Genomic DNA, 19,089 nt, shown 5'->3' with positions numbered 1-19,089 from the left:
ACGAGACACCAAACACCCGACCTACTAACTTCAGATGGACGCCCAGGGACTGGTGGGGCAATAGAGTGAGAAGGGACTGTATGAGAGCAGGAGGGACACAGAAATCCTCCCCAATCCGTTTGGAGCAAAATGTGACAGCACATGAAGTAAGCCACAAGGAAAGCAAGCAGTCTGAGCACATGGCTCCAATCCTGCGGGTGTGGGGCTAAATCCTTTTTAAAGCCTTCCAAAGATAGGTTAGTGAGAGATACGCCAAGGGCAACATGTGAACAGGGGGATCAATGGGAGCTGAGAGGAAGGTGGAAGGCTGGGCTATAAAAGCCCAGCCAGCAGAGAGGAGAGTGAAAGGTTTTCTGGTGACATCAGGAGGAGGAGTGATGGATCAAGAGACCAGGCTGGGGGTGGATGGTGAAGTGGAGTGCTGAGGAGACTGGCAGTGCTCCGAGACAGTGTGCATAAGGTATTGTTTGTAGGAGAGAGAGTTAGCAGTTGAGAGTAGTGTGGAGAGGGGTGGTCTAAAAGTTATTGAAAAAAAGGTGAAAGAGAGAGAGTGGGATAGTGTAGGGGAATTTATAGATGATGTGATAATAAGTTTAAGCTTCGGAGGGTGTGGGTCAGGAGAGTGGTGAGAAAGTGAAAGGTGGTAGTGGAAGTCTTAGTAGGAAGGGTGGAGAAAAGGAGGAAGAAGGTAATGGGGAGAGACAGGTGACAGAGGACTAGCCAGGGGTTTGTGAGAGAAGGAATAGAGGGGTGCAGATAGAGGGAAGAGAAGAAAAGTATAGTTACTGCAAGGGTAGTGGAAGAGGGGGGAGGGGAGAATGAGAGAGGATCAGATAGAAGGAGATGGGGATGGGAGAGAAGAAGTGAGAGGAAAGGGGTTTAGGAAGAGAAGAACAAGTTACTCTCTTACCTGGTAACGTTCTTGAGATGGGATGGTTCGACGACGTATTCTATATCTATGACAGTAATCACCACAGCTGTGCGGCTTCGGAAAATCTTTAGGAGTCTGCGTCCTGCGTCGATGACGTCAATACACCGTCCTCGAGGGCCTCCGTCGAGCCGACGTCGCCGGATGTTATAAGTAGGACGCACGACGCCCGTAGCCTCAGTTGTAGTTTTTTCCCAGAACATGTGACACCGATCAACTGCTAGTATGACCACAGAAAGCCTTGCGGAAACGTAAGCTGCAATCGCATAAGAAATTCTGTAGCGGGGAAGGCAGGGAGGGAGGGATATGGAATACGTCGTCAGCCCATCCCATCGAAAGAACGTTACCAGGTAAGAGAGTAACTTGTTCTTTGAGGGGATTGGGTCCTCCGACATATTCCATATCTATGACAGACGCCCAAAGCAGTACCAACGTAAGGAGGTGGGAAAAGAATTTAGAATACACAAATTTAGAGTGTCCAATCAAATTGCAGAGTGAAGGACCGCCTTGCCAAAGGCCAGATCCTGCCCACGGACAGACTCTAGGGAGTAGTGACGTACAAAAGCATGGACCAAAGCCCAAGTGACTGCATCACAGATGTTACGAATAGGAACATCCCCCTGCAGGGCAGTAGAGACAGCCATACCCCTAATCGAATGGGCCCGTAAGCCTATCGGAGGGTCCTTACCCGCCAGGCGGTAACATTCAGAAATTGCCAAGATAATCCATCTGGACAAAGTCTGCTTAGTCACAGCTTGTTCCAAACGCCTTCCAGCGTAACCAATAAAGAGCTGATCGTCCACTCGGACCCGGGACATGCGGGAAATGTAGAAGCTTAAAGCTCTCCTAGGATGCAACCCATGGAGCCTCTCCTCCTCCTTACCAGGATGTGGGGGAGGATAAAACGCCGGAAGAATAACCTTCTGGCCTAAATGAAATTCCGACACCACCTTCGGAAGAAAGGAAGGACGAACTCTAAGGACAACCCTGTCCTTATGAAACACAGTGAAGGGTGGCTTAACTGAAAGTGCCTGTAACTCACTTACTCTGCGAGCGGAAGTGACCGCAACTAAAAATACAGTTTTAAGAGTTAACAGTCATAAAGGGCAAGAATGTAACGGCTCAAATGGAGCACCCATTAGAAACTTGAGAACCAGGTTCAAATCCCAACCGGGCACCTGGAAAGGTGACGGAGGGAACACATTATTGAGCCCTTTTAGAAACTGAGAAATTAAAGGAACTTTAAAATAAGAACACTCCTCAGACGAGTTGTCAGGATCCATCCTTGGAGGCTATGGCAGAAGTGGAAGTTTTCACCGCGGAGAACCTTCACGTAGCAGTCCAGTCCTCATCCAACATGGCTGCCTTTGTTATTTAAGCAAGCCCCGCCCACCTCCCGGCGCGTTGTATCTGTGTCGTTACTCCTAGTTGATACCAGCGCTCAGCTAAATACTCAGTTTAGCTCCTTCAGTGCCCCTCCAGTAGTGCTTCTCCTTCCCGCTTGTCTTACCTCTGCCTTTCCATACTCCCTTGTCTGTTCTCGGCACTTGGCCATCACTCCTTTTCAGACTTTCCTTTTTGCTTTAGGCATCTTGCCACTCGCGCTAGCGGTCCGCCGCCATCCTCACATATCTTTGTGTTTCCTCTCTGTGCCGTTCGTGGATCCAACCATTTCTGGTAAGTAGGGACTTTACTGCTTCTCCCTCTTTCCCTTCCTTTCCCTCTCTGCTCGGTCCGTTTTCCCCGTTCCGGGCTCTTTTCCTCTTTTCTTCCCTCCCTCATTGCTTCTCGTTGCTGCTACCTTCAATCCGGCCAAGCCTCTTCGGATCGGTCCCTGCCTTCTTTTTCTCGAGTCATCTTCACATTGGTGGACAGAACGTACTCGCTGGATCCTCTTGTTTCCTGCTTTCGCTCCGGATCTCTTGCTACCACATCCACCATTGGAGTCTCCCATTCAATACCATCTCAGGAAGACTACACAGGGTTTTTTTTTACCGCCCATCGGTTTTTTCCCTGTCGCAGGGCTTTGGCTCCTCGGGGCCCCCCAAGACAGGTTCCATCTCCTGTCGAGGTGGCCTCCGAGGGAGCCAGACCCTACTTGCATGACAGGAGGTCCAGAGACAAGTCTACAAAGGAAGATACCAGAACCCCCCGAAGATCCTCCAAACACTCCAAGGACAAGCAAGAGGAAGCCTCAGGTGAGGAGAAGGGTAGTGAGGGTGAACATTCTGACACGAGTACTTAAATACGGACAGCGCCGCCATGTAACCTTTAATGGTACCCACTTGCAAGCCCCTATGGGCCAAAGAAAGCAAAAAAGACAGAACCACAGGAATGTCACATGAAAAAGGATCCACATTCTTTTTTTTTTTTTTTTAATATAACATTTTATTGTTTTTTGTTAACACAAAGAAAACATACAGCCCCGATCAACGGGGTAACCAATACTTCCCTTTCACACCCATTCGTAGTTACACACCTTGCTTCACATACAGAGGAACTTAGCATAACCGGATATTTTACCACATTAATATTGCGCAAACTGGTTCCCTTACGAGTCCTTGGGTTTTAGCACAGTCTGTCCATACAGGTTACTGTTCAGTGTGTATCTTCCCATTTTTGCCATATTTTCCGAGCTTTCTCAGGACATCCACGGGCTGTATATACTCTTCTTTCCATTGCAATACAAATGTCCACATCTGTCATCTATTGCTCATAGGTCGGTGCTGTTGCAGAGCCCCAGAGTTGTGCTATATTTCTTTTGAGTATTGCAGAGTTGGTAGATAAAAATGCTTTTTCATAACGTGTTAGCTCGATATCCTCTTCTATTCCCAGCAGTAGTTGTTTGGGGCTCATGTGAATTCTTTTGCCCATTACCCTTGACAGTTCGCTGCAGCATTGCTGCCAGTATTGTTGGATGACGGCACATTCCCACAGTATGTGATAGTAGGAGCATTCCTCCCTTTTACATCTCAAGCAGTGCGGGTCAGTGGTTTTCACCCAGTTGAATAGTGCTACCCTCGGGTAATACATTCTATGCAGTATCTTCAGTTGTATTAACCTGAACCTGGAGGAGATAGCCACCTCTCTGGGGAACATTAGTGCAGCCACCCAGTCCTCAGGAAGTATGGCGCCCCCACTTCCCTTTCCCATTTGGCCTTCAAACCTGACAGTTCTTTCGTGGCGAAGGAAGTTATGGCACTATATAAGGTGGACGTGACTTTGTGTCTAACCATTTCTGGGAATAGGATGCGTTCCAGCGGGGAGTAGTCTGGCATGTCTATCATATCGGGGAGATGAACCTGTAGCACATGTTTAAGTTGCACATAGTGGTACTGTTCATTAGGGGGAAGCGTAAAAGTGGTAGCGAAAACTTTGAATGGTATTATTTCGTTTTCTATCACTACGTCCCCAATTTTCGTAATGCCTAGTTGCGACCAGGAGCGCCATTTAGGGAGTTTGTTCACTTCCGGGAGGTGTTTATTATTCCACAGTGGTTGTGCTGGGGTTAGCTTTCCATCCCAGCCTAAGTATTTATGAGTATCTGACCATATTAGAGTTATATGTGTCTGCATGGATGGGACTGCAGCCCGGTCTTTTTGGCAATAGAGGTATTTCATGATGGGTCTTTCTTGTGGGTTGGAATCCGGCATTCTATTGTGCGGTAGTGTGGTGTCCCTGTGTAGTTTATCATTTATTATTGCCATTTGACTGGCCCAGTAATAGGTTTGCAGCCGGGGGAGTCCGATTCCGCCTTCCCATATGGATCTTTGTAGGGTCGTGAGTGCCAGACGTGGGCGTCCCCCTTTCCATAGCAATTTCCGGAGTGTTTGATCTATTCTATGAAACTCACTGGGCGCAACCGGTAGTGGAGCATTTTGCAATATATAAAGAAAGCGGGGGAGAGCCATCATTTTGAAAAGTGCAGCGCGTCCTAATAGCGTAAGTGGTAAGGACATCCAATGTTGGACGTCATCTTTGAACCTTAACGTTATAGGGAGTAAGTTCTTGGGCACATAGTCTGTTAGTTTATGTGTAATTTGTATGCCTAAGTATCTAAATTGCTCCCTTTCAAAGCGGTATGGGCATTCGTCTGGTACTGCGTTGTCTATCTGCCTCATTGGGAACAGTCTGGATTTAGACCAGTTGAGACGAAGGCCACTGAACATGCCGTATCTTTTTAACAATCGTGTCACGATAGGGCAAGAGTCACGTGGGTCCTGTAGGTATATTAGTAGGTCATCTGCGTATAAGGACACCTTGTCCTCCCATTCTTCTGCCCATCTGAATCCACTCCATGTTTGTGTGGATCTTAGTAGGATTGCTAAAGGTTCGATCGCTAATGCGAATAACAAAGCTGACAGGGGGCAGCCCTGTCTTGTACCCTTACCCAGCCGGAAAGGATTTGAGACATGCCCGTTTACCTTGGTTACCGCTTCAGGAAGGTGATATAGCAGCTTAACCCAGCTCATGAAGTACGGTCCAATACCCATTCGTTGCATAATCTGCCATATTGCTTCCCAATAAACAGAGTCAAAAGCCTTTTCAAAGTCTATGGCCAGCAAGGCCTAATTTTTCCAGTGCTGTATGTAATCTGTATATATTCTGTCTAGTGGGTCTCTCCGGCATGAACCCACACTGGTCTGGGTGTCCCAGTGTGTGTATAACATGCTGTAGCCAGTTGGCCAGTACCTTTGCAAGTATCTTGGCCTCGCAGTTTATTAGGGAGATGAGTCTGTAGGAGCTGCACCTGTCAGGTGGTTTATCCGCTTTTGGTAAAACTATTATCGTGGCTTCCCTGAGGTCTGGGGGTAGGCAACCCTGTGAATGTGAGTGTTGAAAAAGGCGTAGCAGGTGTGGGGAGATTACATTCGCGCCAATTTTCTTCCATATTTCGACTGGGAAGCTGTTTGGACCTGGGGTTTTCCCTGATTGGAGTTCTGACATTGCCTAGGTTATTTCTTCCTCAGTGATTTCTTGTTCTAATATGTTGCGCTGTTTCACACTTAAAGTAGGGAGAGTGATTTCGTCCAGTATGTCAGTCGATAGCAGTGAGGATGGTGCTCTGTACAGTTCTGTGTAGTACTTTGCGAACCCCTCCGCTATGTCCTGGTCTGTTACCAGTGTATCTGGTCCTTCCGTCATCAGTTTCCTGACTTGGGTAAGGCCCAACTCCCTACGTTTTAGCCATGCTAGTATTTTCCCGGCTTTGTCCCCTGTCTCGTATACCCTTGCTCGCATCGTTGCGTGTGCTTGTTTAGCGTTGTCTAAAGTTATGTGTTGCAGCTGTTTTTGCGCTAATTGTAGAGTACGGTGCGTTGCGGGTTGGTCGTGGGTTATATGCTCAACTTCTGCGTTCTGTACCTTTATTTCGGCTTCGCGTATTGCTTCTAGAGGTTTATTTTTGCAGGCTGAGGTCCAGGCTATGATCTCACCTCTTAATACCGTCTTTAGTGCCTCCTATTGCGTTATCAGGCTGTCTACAGAGTCAATATTCAATTCAAAGTACGATTCGGTGACCTTTTGAATATGTTCTACCAGTTCTGGGAATCCTAGGTAGTAACCATTTAATCTCCAGCTGGGTCAGGGGATTGATCTGTTGGTCTTAATCGTTATTGTAAGTGGAGAGTGATCCGATATGCCGCTGGGGAGTAGGTGTGCCTCACATGCTTCATGTATATTGCTTAGTGGTAGGAAAATATAATCTAACCTGGACAGTGAGGCATGTGCTCCAGAGTGATACGAGTATTCTCTTACGTTGGGATGCAATGATCTCCATACGTCTTACAGCCCCAGAGCATTTGTGAATGTGGCGAGTTTAGTACGTGTTTCTGGATTTCTGGACCTTACATGTGTTCTATCAATGTCTACATTATTTACTTCATTGAAGTCTCCCCCAATTAGTGTAAGATCTGCAGAGTTGGTAGCAAGTAGGGGCGTAATGTCATTGGTCAGAGAGGTTAGTAGATTGGGTGGTGCATATACAGCAGGCATGGATATAGTGCGTTCCCAGACGGTTCCTGTTGTGTGTACGAATCTGCCTCCCGTGTCCTGTGTAACAGTAATGGGTATATATGGAAGTCTTTTGTGTACAAGGATTAATACCCCTTGCGATCCCATTGTGAAACCGGCGTGTAATGCCAATCTATAGTTCGAGCGTTTAAATAGTGTGCACTTTGTACCCGCAAGATGCATCTCCGTTAGGAAAGCTATATCTGGGGAGTTTGGGTTCAATGCCTGCAGGACCAGTCGCCTTTTGATGCTATTACCGAGCCCGTTTACATTCCATGTCATCAGCCGGATGGTTCTATTTCTGTTCATGTTGGAGGTCCCTGCTATTTGAGCTGTGTGACTATAGTGACGCTGTGTTGGGTATCTAGAGATGCTGCGTGATACAGCGGCCTGTTCAGGGATTGCTTGTGGTCGTGCGTAAGGTGGTTATCTGTCAAGACATATGTACTCCTGTGTTTTGCGTGGCTTATTAGTAAGGAAACTGTTGTCATGCGTGCGTTGGAACTGGTGCGGTGCTTAACATTACAACTTTGATCCCCCCCACCCCATAATCCACCCAACTTGAAGCATCTGTCGCCCAATATAACAAATTCAACACACTGTCAAAAGGACAGTCAACTCATTAACTAATAACTATTACCTAATTTTCTTTTCTCTACTCGTTCTGCCACACCACCCAAATTGTTGACAATCCTCACGGAGCTCGGGATCGTAGGTGGTGGCCTTTAGGAGCCCGCTGCTTACATCATGTTCCTTTGACGGATTTACGGCAAAGTGTTAACAGGGTTTCACAGCACCCTTGCATGAGTGTCTGGTGCGTGCCCTGGTGTAGTCTCGTTGGGTGTACATCAGTTGTCGTACCTGGTTTAATGCGTCAATTTTCTATTTCTTGAGCTGGATCATTCGGTTCCAGTCGAGGGGGGAGCCGCCCTCCTCGTCCTCTGTCTCCTGGGAGTCTGGGCATGCCCCGAGGGTCTAGGATCCTCGGGTCCCAGTTCCCGGCGATGTGTGTCTCAGCCCATTTCCAGGCCTCTTTTGGGTCCGTAAAGTGCACCGTGGTGCTGTTGTGCTGGATCTTGAGTTGTGCCGGGAAAACCAGTCCATATTTGATGTTCATAGAGTGCAGTTTCCTATTTAGATGTTCAAAGGATTGCCTGGCTTTTTGCACTTCCCGGGTGTAGTCCGGGAAGAACGCGATTTTGGAGCCGTTGTATGAAGTTGGGCCTCCGGATCAGGCCATCTGCAGTATCGCGTCCCTGTCTCGGTAATTCAATAGCTTTGCAATGACGGTCCTCGGAGGGGCCCCAGGTATTGGGTGCCCTGATGGTACTCGGTGGGCTCTCTCTATTGAAAAGAAGTTAGAGAACGATTTCGGTCCCGCCAGGTCTGCCAGCAATTGCTCGAGGAAGAGCTCCATACTGGGACCTTCTGCCCCTTCCGGTAGTCCCAAAATGCGAATATTGTTAAGGCGTGATCAGCCCTCTCTCTCCTCCACTTGTGCCTCCAGAGATTTTAGACGTGTGATTGCCTGTGATAGCTGCAGGTGGACCCCGCCGAGATTATCCTCCACGTTCGAGACTCTCTGTTCGACTTCCCCTGTCCGAGAGGACAGCTTTTTGTAACGCTCACCTGACTCCCATGGAGGCGCTGGTCTAGTCTGGGTTGCTGTGGCCTCTTCGAGCGTGATGCGCAGAACTCGGAACACCGACTGAACAGGACCCTCAAATCTTGCTTGTCTGGCCTGTAGGAATATCCTTCTGCAGATGAGAAAGGGGATTAACAGTCTGCAGAATAGTGTGCTTGCTCTCCCCTTCCCCCCTTCGTTCTTCTCTAACTTCCTCCGAAATCCCAGGTTGAAGCTCACCTTATGGTTTGAAAGGATGAACTCTCCATCCTGCTTCTGGTGCAGGGGCGCGTGTTTGTCCAGTTACTTCACTGGTTTTCAGAATGGCGCTGGCAAAATCCACTTGACTTTTCCGAGTGTAGAGCCTCCTTTTCTGTTGCCTTCCTAACCTGTGATCTGTCCTTTATTTCAGGTGCAGAATGAAGGCGATGCGTTGAGGGATTGAATTGCCGATGGTAAACTCAGGTGAGTTAGCGATGGGGGCGATCCCTCTTAACGTCTTTATAGTCCTCCAGTAATGTCTTTTGTCCTTTCCCCACAGGGGCCGGGGTGCGGTACCTGCCAACGAAGCGGCGCCGACCCGAAATGAGGAATGGTCCACCAACAGAAGACCGGTAAGTGTTGTGGCGGAAAATTAGGCTTTCCTCATATGTTCCTTCTGCTCACTTTTTGTCTCTTCTTCTCTCCCCTAGGCGCAGAGATGTGGCGACCGGTGCAGACAGAAGCGGTGGAGCCAGAAGAACTCCCGAGGATAGGTGAGTGAAGCGCGGCGCTGCAGCGAGCAACGCAGTGCTTTTAAATTAAAGTCTTTTCTCAGGAACGCTGGCGTGAAGGTTCCGAATGCAGGTAAGAAGTTTGATAACATTTTTGGTTTTCACCTTTCTCTTCTCTTCTTTCCTTACAGGTGTTCCAGGATCGAGGCGGGCGTGGCTGGAGACCAGATGCAGGAGCAGACACGGTGAGCGTTCAGCTGCTTGGATGCAGAACAACGCGAAGCGTGAGCTACTGTCTGGGTGTGGCTTAAATAGCCCCCAAAGTAGTTCCAGGTAAGTATCCTTCCCTGGCCACGCCCGAGTGGCAAAATAGTCCAAATGAAAAAATAGTCCCTTTCAGGTCTCAGGGAGGCCTGAATCTTGCAGCATGGTCTGCATCAGGTAAGTGCACGAAACACCTTCCTTTATGAGCCTGGCGCCTATGGCGCCAGGACTGATGTCCAACATGAGCCTGGCGCCAACGGCGCCAGGACAGAGTCCAAAGAGCCCCTATAAGGGGCCGCTGGGCTTTTTCCCGGGGGCATGATGCCTGCTCCCGGGGGTGCTGGGCCTGGCCTGGTGCTCTGGGGGTAGGCATCATGACACTTTTGGAGGTCGTGTCGGAGGAATGAGACCTCTGCTGAGATGCCGTCCATTTTTTTCTCCATTGAGGAGCGAGAAGTAGCGATGGCGGCCATCACATCCTTTAATGTCAGGTCTCCAGCCTCAGGCGGGGAGGCCGTCGGTGGTTCCACCTCCGTTGCAGTGGTGGGGGTGCTAGTTGCTCGTCTCTGAGTCCCGCACGGTGGGGAAGCACCTTACAAGGCCGCGGTGCAGCTTGTCTCTCCCCTCGACCCAGTCGTGCGTGTGTCTCCGGCACGGCCTAGGTCCAGCTGGCAATCTAGGATCCCGCCGGGTCAATGCACGCTTGTTTTCCGCAGACCCGCACAAAGGAGCTGGCTCTGGGTCCCTCCTCCCCTCTTTGTAGTGCTTCGGCGACCCGTGTCTTCCTCAGGTGTTGTCCGCGGTGGCCATTTTGGCGGGCATTTCCTCGCGCCCAGGGGACCTCCGGGTTTGTCTAAGTAGATGCTGAGCGGATTTCGTCCGGGAGTCAGGATTTCTTCCAGGCGTGCTATACCGCTTTAGGTCAGCTCGGGGTGTCTTTCCAGGCCGATTCGGTCCGTCCAAAGGATATTTAAACAGGATATCGCAGGCGGCCAGAGGGAGCTCACGGGACTCACGTCCTTGCTGCTCGCATGCTGGCCACGCCCCTAAGGATCCACATTCTTAACCCTGCACCAGTCGCAGAACTTTCTCCAACGGCAACGGTACAGGGACTTTGTTGCCGGCCGTCTGGCCGAAAGCAACACCTTCATCATGTCTTCAGGGAGGTCCCAATATACCTCTCAGAAGCCAAGCGTGAAGGTTGAGGGATCTGACCTCTGGATGGAGAACCTGACCCCCCCTGCCGTGAGAGCAGATCGTCTCGGTAGGGAAGACGACGTGGAGGGCAGATGGACAAGTCAAGAAGGTCCGGGTACCACGTCTTCCTGGCCCATGCTGGAGCAATGAGGATCATCCAGGAACCGAACCTCCGTAACCTCCGCAGCACTTGCGGGATGACGGGGAGTGGAGGAAACGCATACAGCAGTGGGAATAACCACTCCACCACAAACGCATCTCCTAAGGCTCCTCTTGGAGGAAATTCCCGCCAGCAGAACCTTCCACTTCAGGTTGACACTGGAGGCGAAGAGATCCACTTGAGGGGTCCCCCAAAGGGCGAAGATCTCCAGGAGAATCTCCTGAGCCAACTCCCACTCGTGAGAGATCGCGCTCTGCCTGCTCAGAGCATCCACCGTCTCGTTTTAGTCTCTGGCCGGATGAACTGCCGAGATCGAAATTTCCTGCTGGATTGCCCAGAACCAGAGCTGCATCTCCTCCCTGCACAGAGGAAGTGAGCCTGACACCCCCTTTTTGTTGAGGTGGTGCATGGCCACTGTGTTGTCCATCAGAATCAGGACATTCTTTCCTTGCACAGTCGGCAGAAAAGCCTTCAGGGCAAGCCTGACGGCCCACAGATCCAACAGATTGATATGGAGTCTGGACTCCGACGGAGACCAACGACCGCTGACTGTCAGCACGTTAGCATGAGCTCCCCATCCCATGAGGGACACGTCCGTCACGATCGTCACCTCCGGCCAGGGCAGCCAAAACAGAGCCCCCTTCATCAGATTGCTTTCGACGGCCCACCACAGAAGGTCCTGGGCGACCGAGGGCGGCACTTGAACAGGGTCCGACATCCTGCCGGAGGACTGAGACCACTGGAGCTTGAGTGCCCATTGCAAAGATCTCATCTGCAACCTGGCCTCTGGCACCAGAAGAATGCAGGATGCCATGAGGCCTAGCAACCTCAAGAACCCGAACGCCGGGAGTCTCTGGGCATGTTGAAACTTGTGCACCATCTGCTGAATGTGATGAGCCCTCACCTGGGGAGGAAAACACTGCCTCAGGGACGTGTCGAGCACTGATCCGATGTACTGGAGCCTCTGAGTTGGCGTCAAGTGGGACTTCTTTAAGTTGAGGGAGAAGCCCAGCCTGTGAAGGGAATGGCAAGTGATGAACAGACGATCCAGGACTTGCTCGGGAGAGCGCGCCCTGATAAGCCAATCGTCCAAGTAGGGGTAGACATGAATCCCCCCTTTCCTGAAAACCCTCGGGGCGGAGGTCAATCCGAACGGCAGGACCCGAAACTGAAAGTGCGAGTTGCAAACCGCAAACCTCAGGTACTTCTTTTGCTTGGGATGGATCGGCACATGAAAATAAGCGTCCTTGAGGTCTAGAGACACCAACCAGTCCTGAAGTTGAAGGGCCTGGAAGACTTGAGAAAGAGTAACCATCTTGAACTTGTCCTTCCGAAGGAGCTTGTTCAAACCGCGTAAGTCCATGATGGGTCTCAATCCCCAGTCTTTCTTCGAAATCAAAATATAAGGGGAATACCATCCCTTGTTCCTCTCCGCTACAGGCACCAGTTCTATGGCGCCTTTCTCCAGCAGGGATTGAATTTCCTGCACAAGGAGCGGATCCGGTCTCTTCAAAGAGAGATTCCCTGGTGGATTTTCGTGAGGCCTCTGCCGGAAAGGAAGACAGTAGCCATGGGTTATTATCTCCAGAACCCACACATCTGAAGTAATGGCACGCCACTCTACAAGATGCTGCGCCAGCCTTCCCCCAACCGGCGAAGCATGGGCCTCATGACTGAGCTGAAGCGGCTGTGGCAGTGCCTGAGGGCAAAGAGGCAACTGCTTGCGCAGCCTTGGCACCTCGAGTACCTTGTTTTCCACCTCTGGCACTCCTACGGTTGCCCCTTTGACTTGCAGCTCCTCTCGCTCTACTAAAGATGTGTAATAACGAAAGGAACCTCCCCTCCATTGCTGTCCCCTAGGAAGAAAGGCGGAGACTGGCGGACTGCAGCACCCAACGACTTCACTGCAGCTTTGGAGGTCTGCAACCTCTCAAGACTCTCGTCAGCCTTGCTGCCAAAACCATCAAAGGGCATGTTGAGGAGCCGGCTTTGCACATCCGGAGCAAAACCCGACTTCCGCAACCACGCAAACCTGCGCATTACGGTGCTCGCCGCCATGGACCGGCTGACGCAATCAACCATTGCCAGACCCGACTGAACGGATTCACACATGGCGCCCTTGCCATCCTGCACGATAGCAAGGAAACCATCCCGTTCCTCCCCTTCGGGGATATGATCAGCCGCTAAGGAAATGCAGTTCCACAGAGTTTGCGTGAAACGAGACAAGGCACAAACGGAGTGGGCAGCCTGAAGCACCATACCCCCAGAAGAAAATACCTTCTTCGCCCAGCCGTTAAAATGTTTGTTGTCCCTATCACGAGGGATGGTAGGATACGACGCCTGCTTTTCGGGGGCCCTAGCTGCCTGCACCACCAAACTCTCCGGAGTAGGGTGCGTTGTCAAGTAGCAGGGGTCGCCACTGGCTGAGCGATATTTCTTAGGCAAGGACTTGCTCTCTGCCGGGAGACTCTCCGGAGAAGTCCAAGCCGCAGCCACCCTTCTTTGCAGGGCCATATGGAATGGCAGCACCGGGTCAGTTGAATGACCTTGGTCCAAGATATCAGTCAGGTCATCCTGCTGAAAATCCCCAGGGGGGGCAGACCAACCCAGGTATTCAGTGACCCTCGACATGAGGTGCTGATATGAAGATTCGGCATGCGTGCCAGGCTCCAGCCTACCAAACTCCATCTCCGGAGAGGTGTCAAGACCATTGGCGTCGTGCAGTGACTGACGCAGGTCCTCAAGTTGACTGTGACCAGAAACAATGTCATCAGGAACCAATGCAGGAACCTCACCTTCCTCAGACCCCTCATCCACCTCAGAAATATAATCCAGAGGCTGGAAAGAGGGTACAGAAAAAGGCACAAAGACATGTTTAGCCTTAGCCATCACCTTTCTGGGGGGTGCCACTGTGCCACGGGGTACCTCCGACAAGGCTGCCTCGAAAGGCGTCGACGGAATGGGCGTCAACGTCGAGCGCGGCGCCGACAGCTTCGACGGCGACGACACAGGCCTCGAGGACGGAGCCCCGAGCGTGTTTCTCGACAGCCTGGGCACCGATGACGTCGATGACTTCCTCGGAGGCGGGGCCTCGAGAGAGTCCGACGACGAACTCAGCGCCACCGGCGTCGATGTCTTCATCGAAGACTTCAGAGTCTCACAGGCTCAATGGCGTTGTGGGACCTGGAACGGGCATGCCTAGAGCGACCATCCTTGTTCGATCGGGACCTCGAAGGCGACCGGTGGTCGCGACGACTGCTCGAGCCCAAAGGCGGACGAGCGGTGTCTTTAGTGCGGCCTCAACCGGCGGCCTCAGACGGCGCGGCCAGACTGGAGCTCTGCGATTGAAAAATCGCCACCATCTCCTTTTGGAACGAATCCCATTCCTCAGGAGTGGAATGCTTGTTGGGACAAGCTACTCGCAGACGGTCGGAGTCCTCAGAAGAGGACGGGGAAGGCGACCTGTGACAACGCTTCCTGGAAAGCCTCTTAGAGGCAGAGGAATGGCAGGACCGACTCCCAGACCGTGAACCCCCGGACTCACAACGACGATGCGGAGAGTCGCCCCTCGAAACGTCTGTTGAAAGACCAGTGGAACGCGACTTCCGGGGCTTAGCCACCTTACCGACCGCTAGCTTCTTCTTACGATGCTGCAAGGCCTTCAAAGTGAGCGATTGGCAGTCGACACAGTCGTCCGTATCATGGTCCTCCCTGAGGCACCAGAAGCAAGCATTGTGTGTATCCGTCAGGGACATCTTGGACCTGCATACCCGACACTTCTTAAACCCGGAGCGTGGGGTGGAAGAAGCCGAAGACGACATACCGATATTTGCAATGAAGAAACAGGTTCGAAGAACCAAAAGAACAGGATTCAGTGGAATCTAGGTGCGCCGAGATCTCCGAGGCGAACACTTTCGTGGAAAAACCGGAACTGAGGCTACGGGCATTGTGTGTCCTACTTATAACATCCGGTGACGTCGGCTGGACGGAGGCCCTTGAGGACGGCGTATTGACGTCATCGACGCAGGACGCAGACGCCGAAAGATTTTCCGAAGCAGCACAGCTGTGGCGATTACTGTCATAGATATGGAATACGTCGGAGGACCAAATCCCCTCGAAAGGGGTAGATGGGGAACATTGCAGAGGGAGAAGAGGAGATAGATATAGAGGGAACTCAGAGACAGATAGAGTAAGGGGCGAGACTGGAAGAGAAACCCTGGTGACATCTGGCAGTCCAACAGACAACAATCATTCTTTAATGATTTTCCCATCAAGATTAGAAGGACTTGGATAGCAGGGGTTAGCTACATCGGAGTGATTCTAGGGTTACACGTAGGTCGAGAGAGCCATAGGGACCCTTAGTTTTCAACCGCCTCAGTCTTCCCATACCAGTTGGTTAAAGCTTAAACACTTAAAATGTACTATATTTGCCTGTGGATTTCTGAGGCCATCCATGACACCGTATTAATTAAAAAAAAGGGTATGCTTAATATTGTGAAAGGTTGGCTGTCAACCAAACTACAATAAGATAATAATAAAAGTAGGAAAACCCCAGGCAACCAGCATGTCAAATGAAAGAAAAAAAGAAAAACTAATCATAGCATTTTGGAAAATGTTGCAATAACAGTCAAATCAACGTAAAAAATACTTTGTGATAAAGACTCAAGACCACATCCATTAAAATGAAGAGCAAAAATGTTCATTTTGAGAATGGCAAATAGGAAATTCTTGCATAAATTAGGAAGGCCAGACCTTTACTCACACAGCATTTTAGTGTACGTTACAGTCTCTGGGATAGGGGATGTGTTAACAAAGGCAACCATGATAGTTTGAATTGTAACACCTTTTTAGAAGACATAAGGCATTATACTGTACTGCATTTATTGACATAAGTTTGTTTGATTAGGTCTATATTGTAAATGTAAAGATTTAAACAATTGTTGTAGATTAATGTAGGAGTAAAAGAAATAGAATTATAATGACTGATATTAAAAAAGCAACAGCATCTTTCTGATCACAGAAAAAACATTCATGCAACAGAAAACCACAACTTACCAATATAAAAAGTGCAACACGAATGCAGGAGGCTCTCAGTCCATAAGCGGCATACTTCGCTTTCTGTGAGTGCTTCTACTCCATACGAAGCCTGATATTCAACCTTTGGCAGTACAAGAACCGGAAGATGCTGCACAAAGAGAACACATATTGAGCAAGATAGTGATATAACATTGTATACATTTCAACTCAACCACCGTTTCCGATTCCAATGACCAACAAGGGCAGAGCGAACAATTATGAGCAGAGAATTCAACAAGGTTTTGAACTGTTTAAGCAAATTCCAGGATTTGTGAGGAGACAAAAAGGTATAAAATATTCACCATAGTGAAAAATGTGTAATTTGAGAGCAAGATGTTCAGATGATAGAATACTGCATGGTCAGAGTATCCCACAAGATACTTTCTCACATAATGAGGGACGTCAGACTGAGATATTAAGCCAAACGCAAGAGAAACACACTGTGGAGTAAGCCCTCTATGATAAACCAAAGGGATTTGCTGAGGGTCAGATGGATGTGCTTGTCGAGTTACGTGCAATGGAGGTCCAGGGACAACAAATAGTCCACTTCAAGAGGGCTTTGAGAATCTGACAGAAGGTTACAATGTTTGCCTTTTCCTTTTTCAAAATCTCACTCAGCTGACGAAGGTCTAGGGTAGGAAGGAAGGAAATACAACAATACTGTACTTGAGAGCCGAGATGTATGCATATATGTGACTAATAGGGTGCAACTCTAGCTAGAAAGCAATGGAGCACTGTACAACTAAGGAAGTGGAATTTGCATTGGAGGAGATCATCTTTTCAGAATGTGCCTGATTTTTCCTGAATCGAAGGAGGCAGGGAACAAGCCTCCTGTTAGATGGCCCTAAAAATAACTACCCTTTCCTAGCAACAGAGACTGTACTGGCTTGGAGGCTCCCTTGAGGGAAAGCTCTGCAACTCCCTGGGAAAAATGTGGACCTGAGTCGATGGCAGAATGAGGAGAAGTAGTAGCATTGGCAGGTGGCAGTGGAGGCTGGTGAATTTTTTAACTGGAGGGGCGTAAACATATGTCCCAAACATGCCACAGCGACCAAGCGCAACAAGGAAGCCTGCATCAATAAAGGAGGGTTTGGGGGTGGGGGGTTCTCACCCAAGAATGTCTTTAAAATAATGGGTTAAAATGGTGCATTTTAGAGCGCACTGTTTAGAACAATTGGGCAATAAGCCAAACAGTTTGCAATTGGTTTTGCAGGGCAACTCATGAAAAAATCCAATAGATGGAAGTTACCAACAGTGCACAGGAGTATTTCTCCCAAACTTTTTCATGATGCCTGTTTGCACAATATGTGCCAGTATACAAAAATTTCACACAGGCTGTGCCCACCCATACATTCCATACTGACTGCACCATTATACCCTAATATTACCATATAAGAACATACTCATGTTGGCTTTGCGCATAATGCCAGTAATGATACTATAAGAAAACATTTAAGTCTTGGAAACAAGACAGCACAGAGCAACAGAGGTTCGATCCCCGGGTCTGCGCTTAGAAACCTTTGGGTATTAAGCGCGTTATAAATAACCTATCATAATCATAATGTACCCTAAGATTGGGGTGCAACCAAAATAGGGTGTGCTGTGACCCTGTCCTATAGGTGTGATCTGCAGCAGTGTCAAAATGTTTATGGTTTGTATCTTAAACCTTACATTTAGATGTTCAATAAAATTCGAATTAAAACATTATTTACATCATTTACAATTATGATACATTAAAGATATCTTCGAAGTGTTCATTAGGTGGTGCGAGTGGCTTATAGAGCGGAGCGGGTGTAGGGTGTCAAACAGATTTAGGGTGTTGAGAGGATGTAGGGCGTGATGGTCTTGAACAGACGTAGGGTATTGAGCGGATGTAGTGTGCGGTGATGTTCAGCCAATGTAGGGTGTTGAGCGGATGTAGAGTACAGTTTGGGTACGGAGCGTATGTAGAGTGCGGAGCAGGTGAGCAGCGAGGAGCGGGTGTAGAGTGCGGAGCGGGTGTCGAGCGCGGAGCAGGTGTAGAGTGCAGAGCAGGTGTCGAGCGTGGAGCAAACAGGTGATGTATGTGGATGAACAGGTGAAGTGGTTCGGAGGAACAGATGTAGTAAAGGGAAGAAACGGGTGTAGTGGGTGGCAGGAACGGAGAATGGATTTGGAAGAACGGGTGACGTATATAGATGAGACGGACAAAGTATGAGGAAGGAACGGGTGAAGTGTCGACAAAAAGGGTCAAATATATTTAATAGAACGATTGAAGTATGTGGATAGAACGGGTGAAGTGGATCGATCAAATGAAAATGTAGTTTGAATGGGGTCAAACACCTAAGGTAAACCACCATATGACATCTCCACGCTTACTATCTTCTTTACACCACCACTCAACTAGAACACAGCGATACTATGACACCATTCGGCATAGCTGTTCTCATACCATCATCTGTCTCATACGCCTCATCACTAACTAAACACTGCAGGTTACCGACCCTCCAGCCTAGGCGTTCTCCTCAGGCCTAACGCAGCCAGAATCAGCCTGGATAAAAACCTGCCAGAACAAACACATACTCTTGATTTCTCAACCATCACACCTACCGCTAAGAAGCAGCTATCACACGAATGCCACACCAGCTGCACACATATCCGGTGCTCACAAGCACCTTTTGACTCTCTCTACTCTCTCTATTGACTCGAACTTCGGTTCCCAAGGGCATTCAACCAAACAGCGCCTTGAGACCATACCAATGGTACATAAGGCGCTATATAAATGCAAAGTAACATAACAAAACATAACATTCTTCCACAGAGTATCCATCTGCAGAAATGAGTGTCTAAAAATGTACTATGGTGGTAACCATTCGTCTATTGTTCCCAATCAGTATCTCGGACCAACGTTCAGATTTTTCTAGCTCTGTTGGAGCACTGGAATATTTTCGGCTGAATTCAACACGTTCATGGTTTAGAGCTTCACATTCCATGATGATATGCTTGATGGTTTCCGTCGTCTCTTCTTTTTTGCAGCACCTGCACTATGTAATAATTTCTTTGTTGCGGCTTCTTTACTCGAGGATATCCCGAGTTTGGAGCAGGTTCAGTCTAAATCTTAGTAGCGTGACTTTGA

The 19,089-nt window shown here is 49.3% G+C and overlaps 1 protein-coding gene across 1 annotated transcript in view; it reads right to left on the bottom strand.

The window, feature by feature from the left end:
- ICE2 (interactor of little elongation complex ELL subunit 2) overlaps positions 1-19,089 on the bottom strand; it is a 1,950,511-nt gene that overhangs the window by 679,634 nt on the left and 1,251,788 nt on the right. The window contains exon 11 of the mRNA XM_069623082.1: positions 15,954-16,083. Coding sequence (XP_069479183.1) covers positions 15,954-16,083 — 130 coding nt within the window. The remainder of the gene's footprint in view (positions 1-15,953; positions 16,084-19,089) is intronic.

Source organism: Ambystoma mexicanum, chromosome 11 (assembly GCF_040938575.1).
Source record: "Ambystoma mexicanum isolate Mex_15411 chromosome 11, UKY_AmexF1_1, whole genome shotgun sequence".
In the NCBI taxonomy this organism is placed as follows: Eukaryota; Metazoa; Chordata; class Amphibia; order Caudata; family Ambystomatidae; genus Ambystoma; species Ambystoma mexicanum.
The sequence above is the reverse complement of the archived record's forward strand: the minus strand, read 5'-3'. Positions and strand labels throughout refer to the sequence as shown.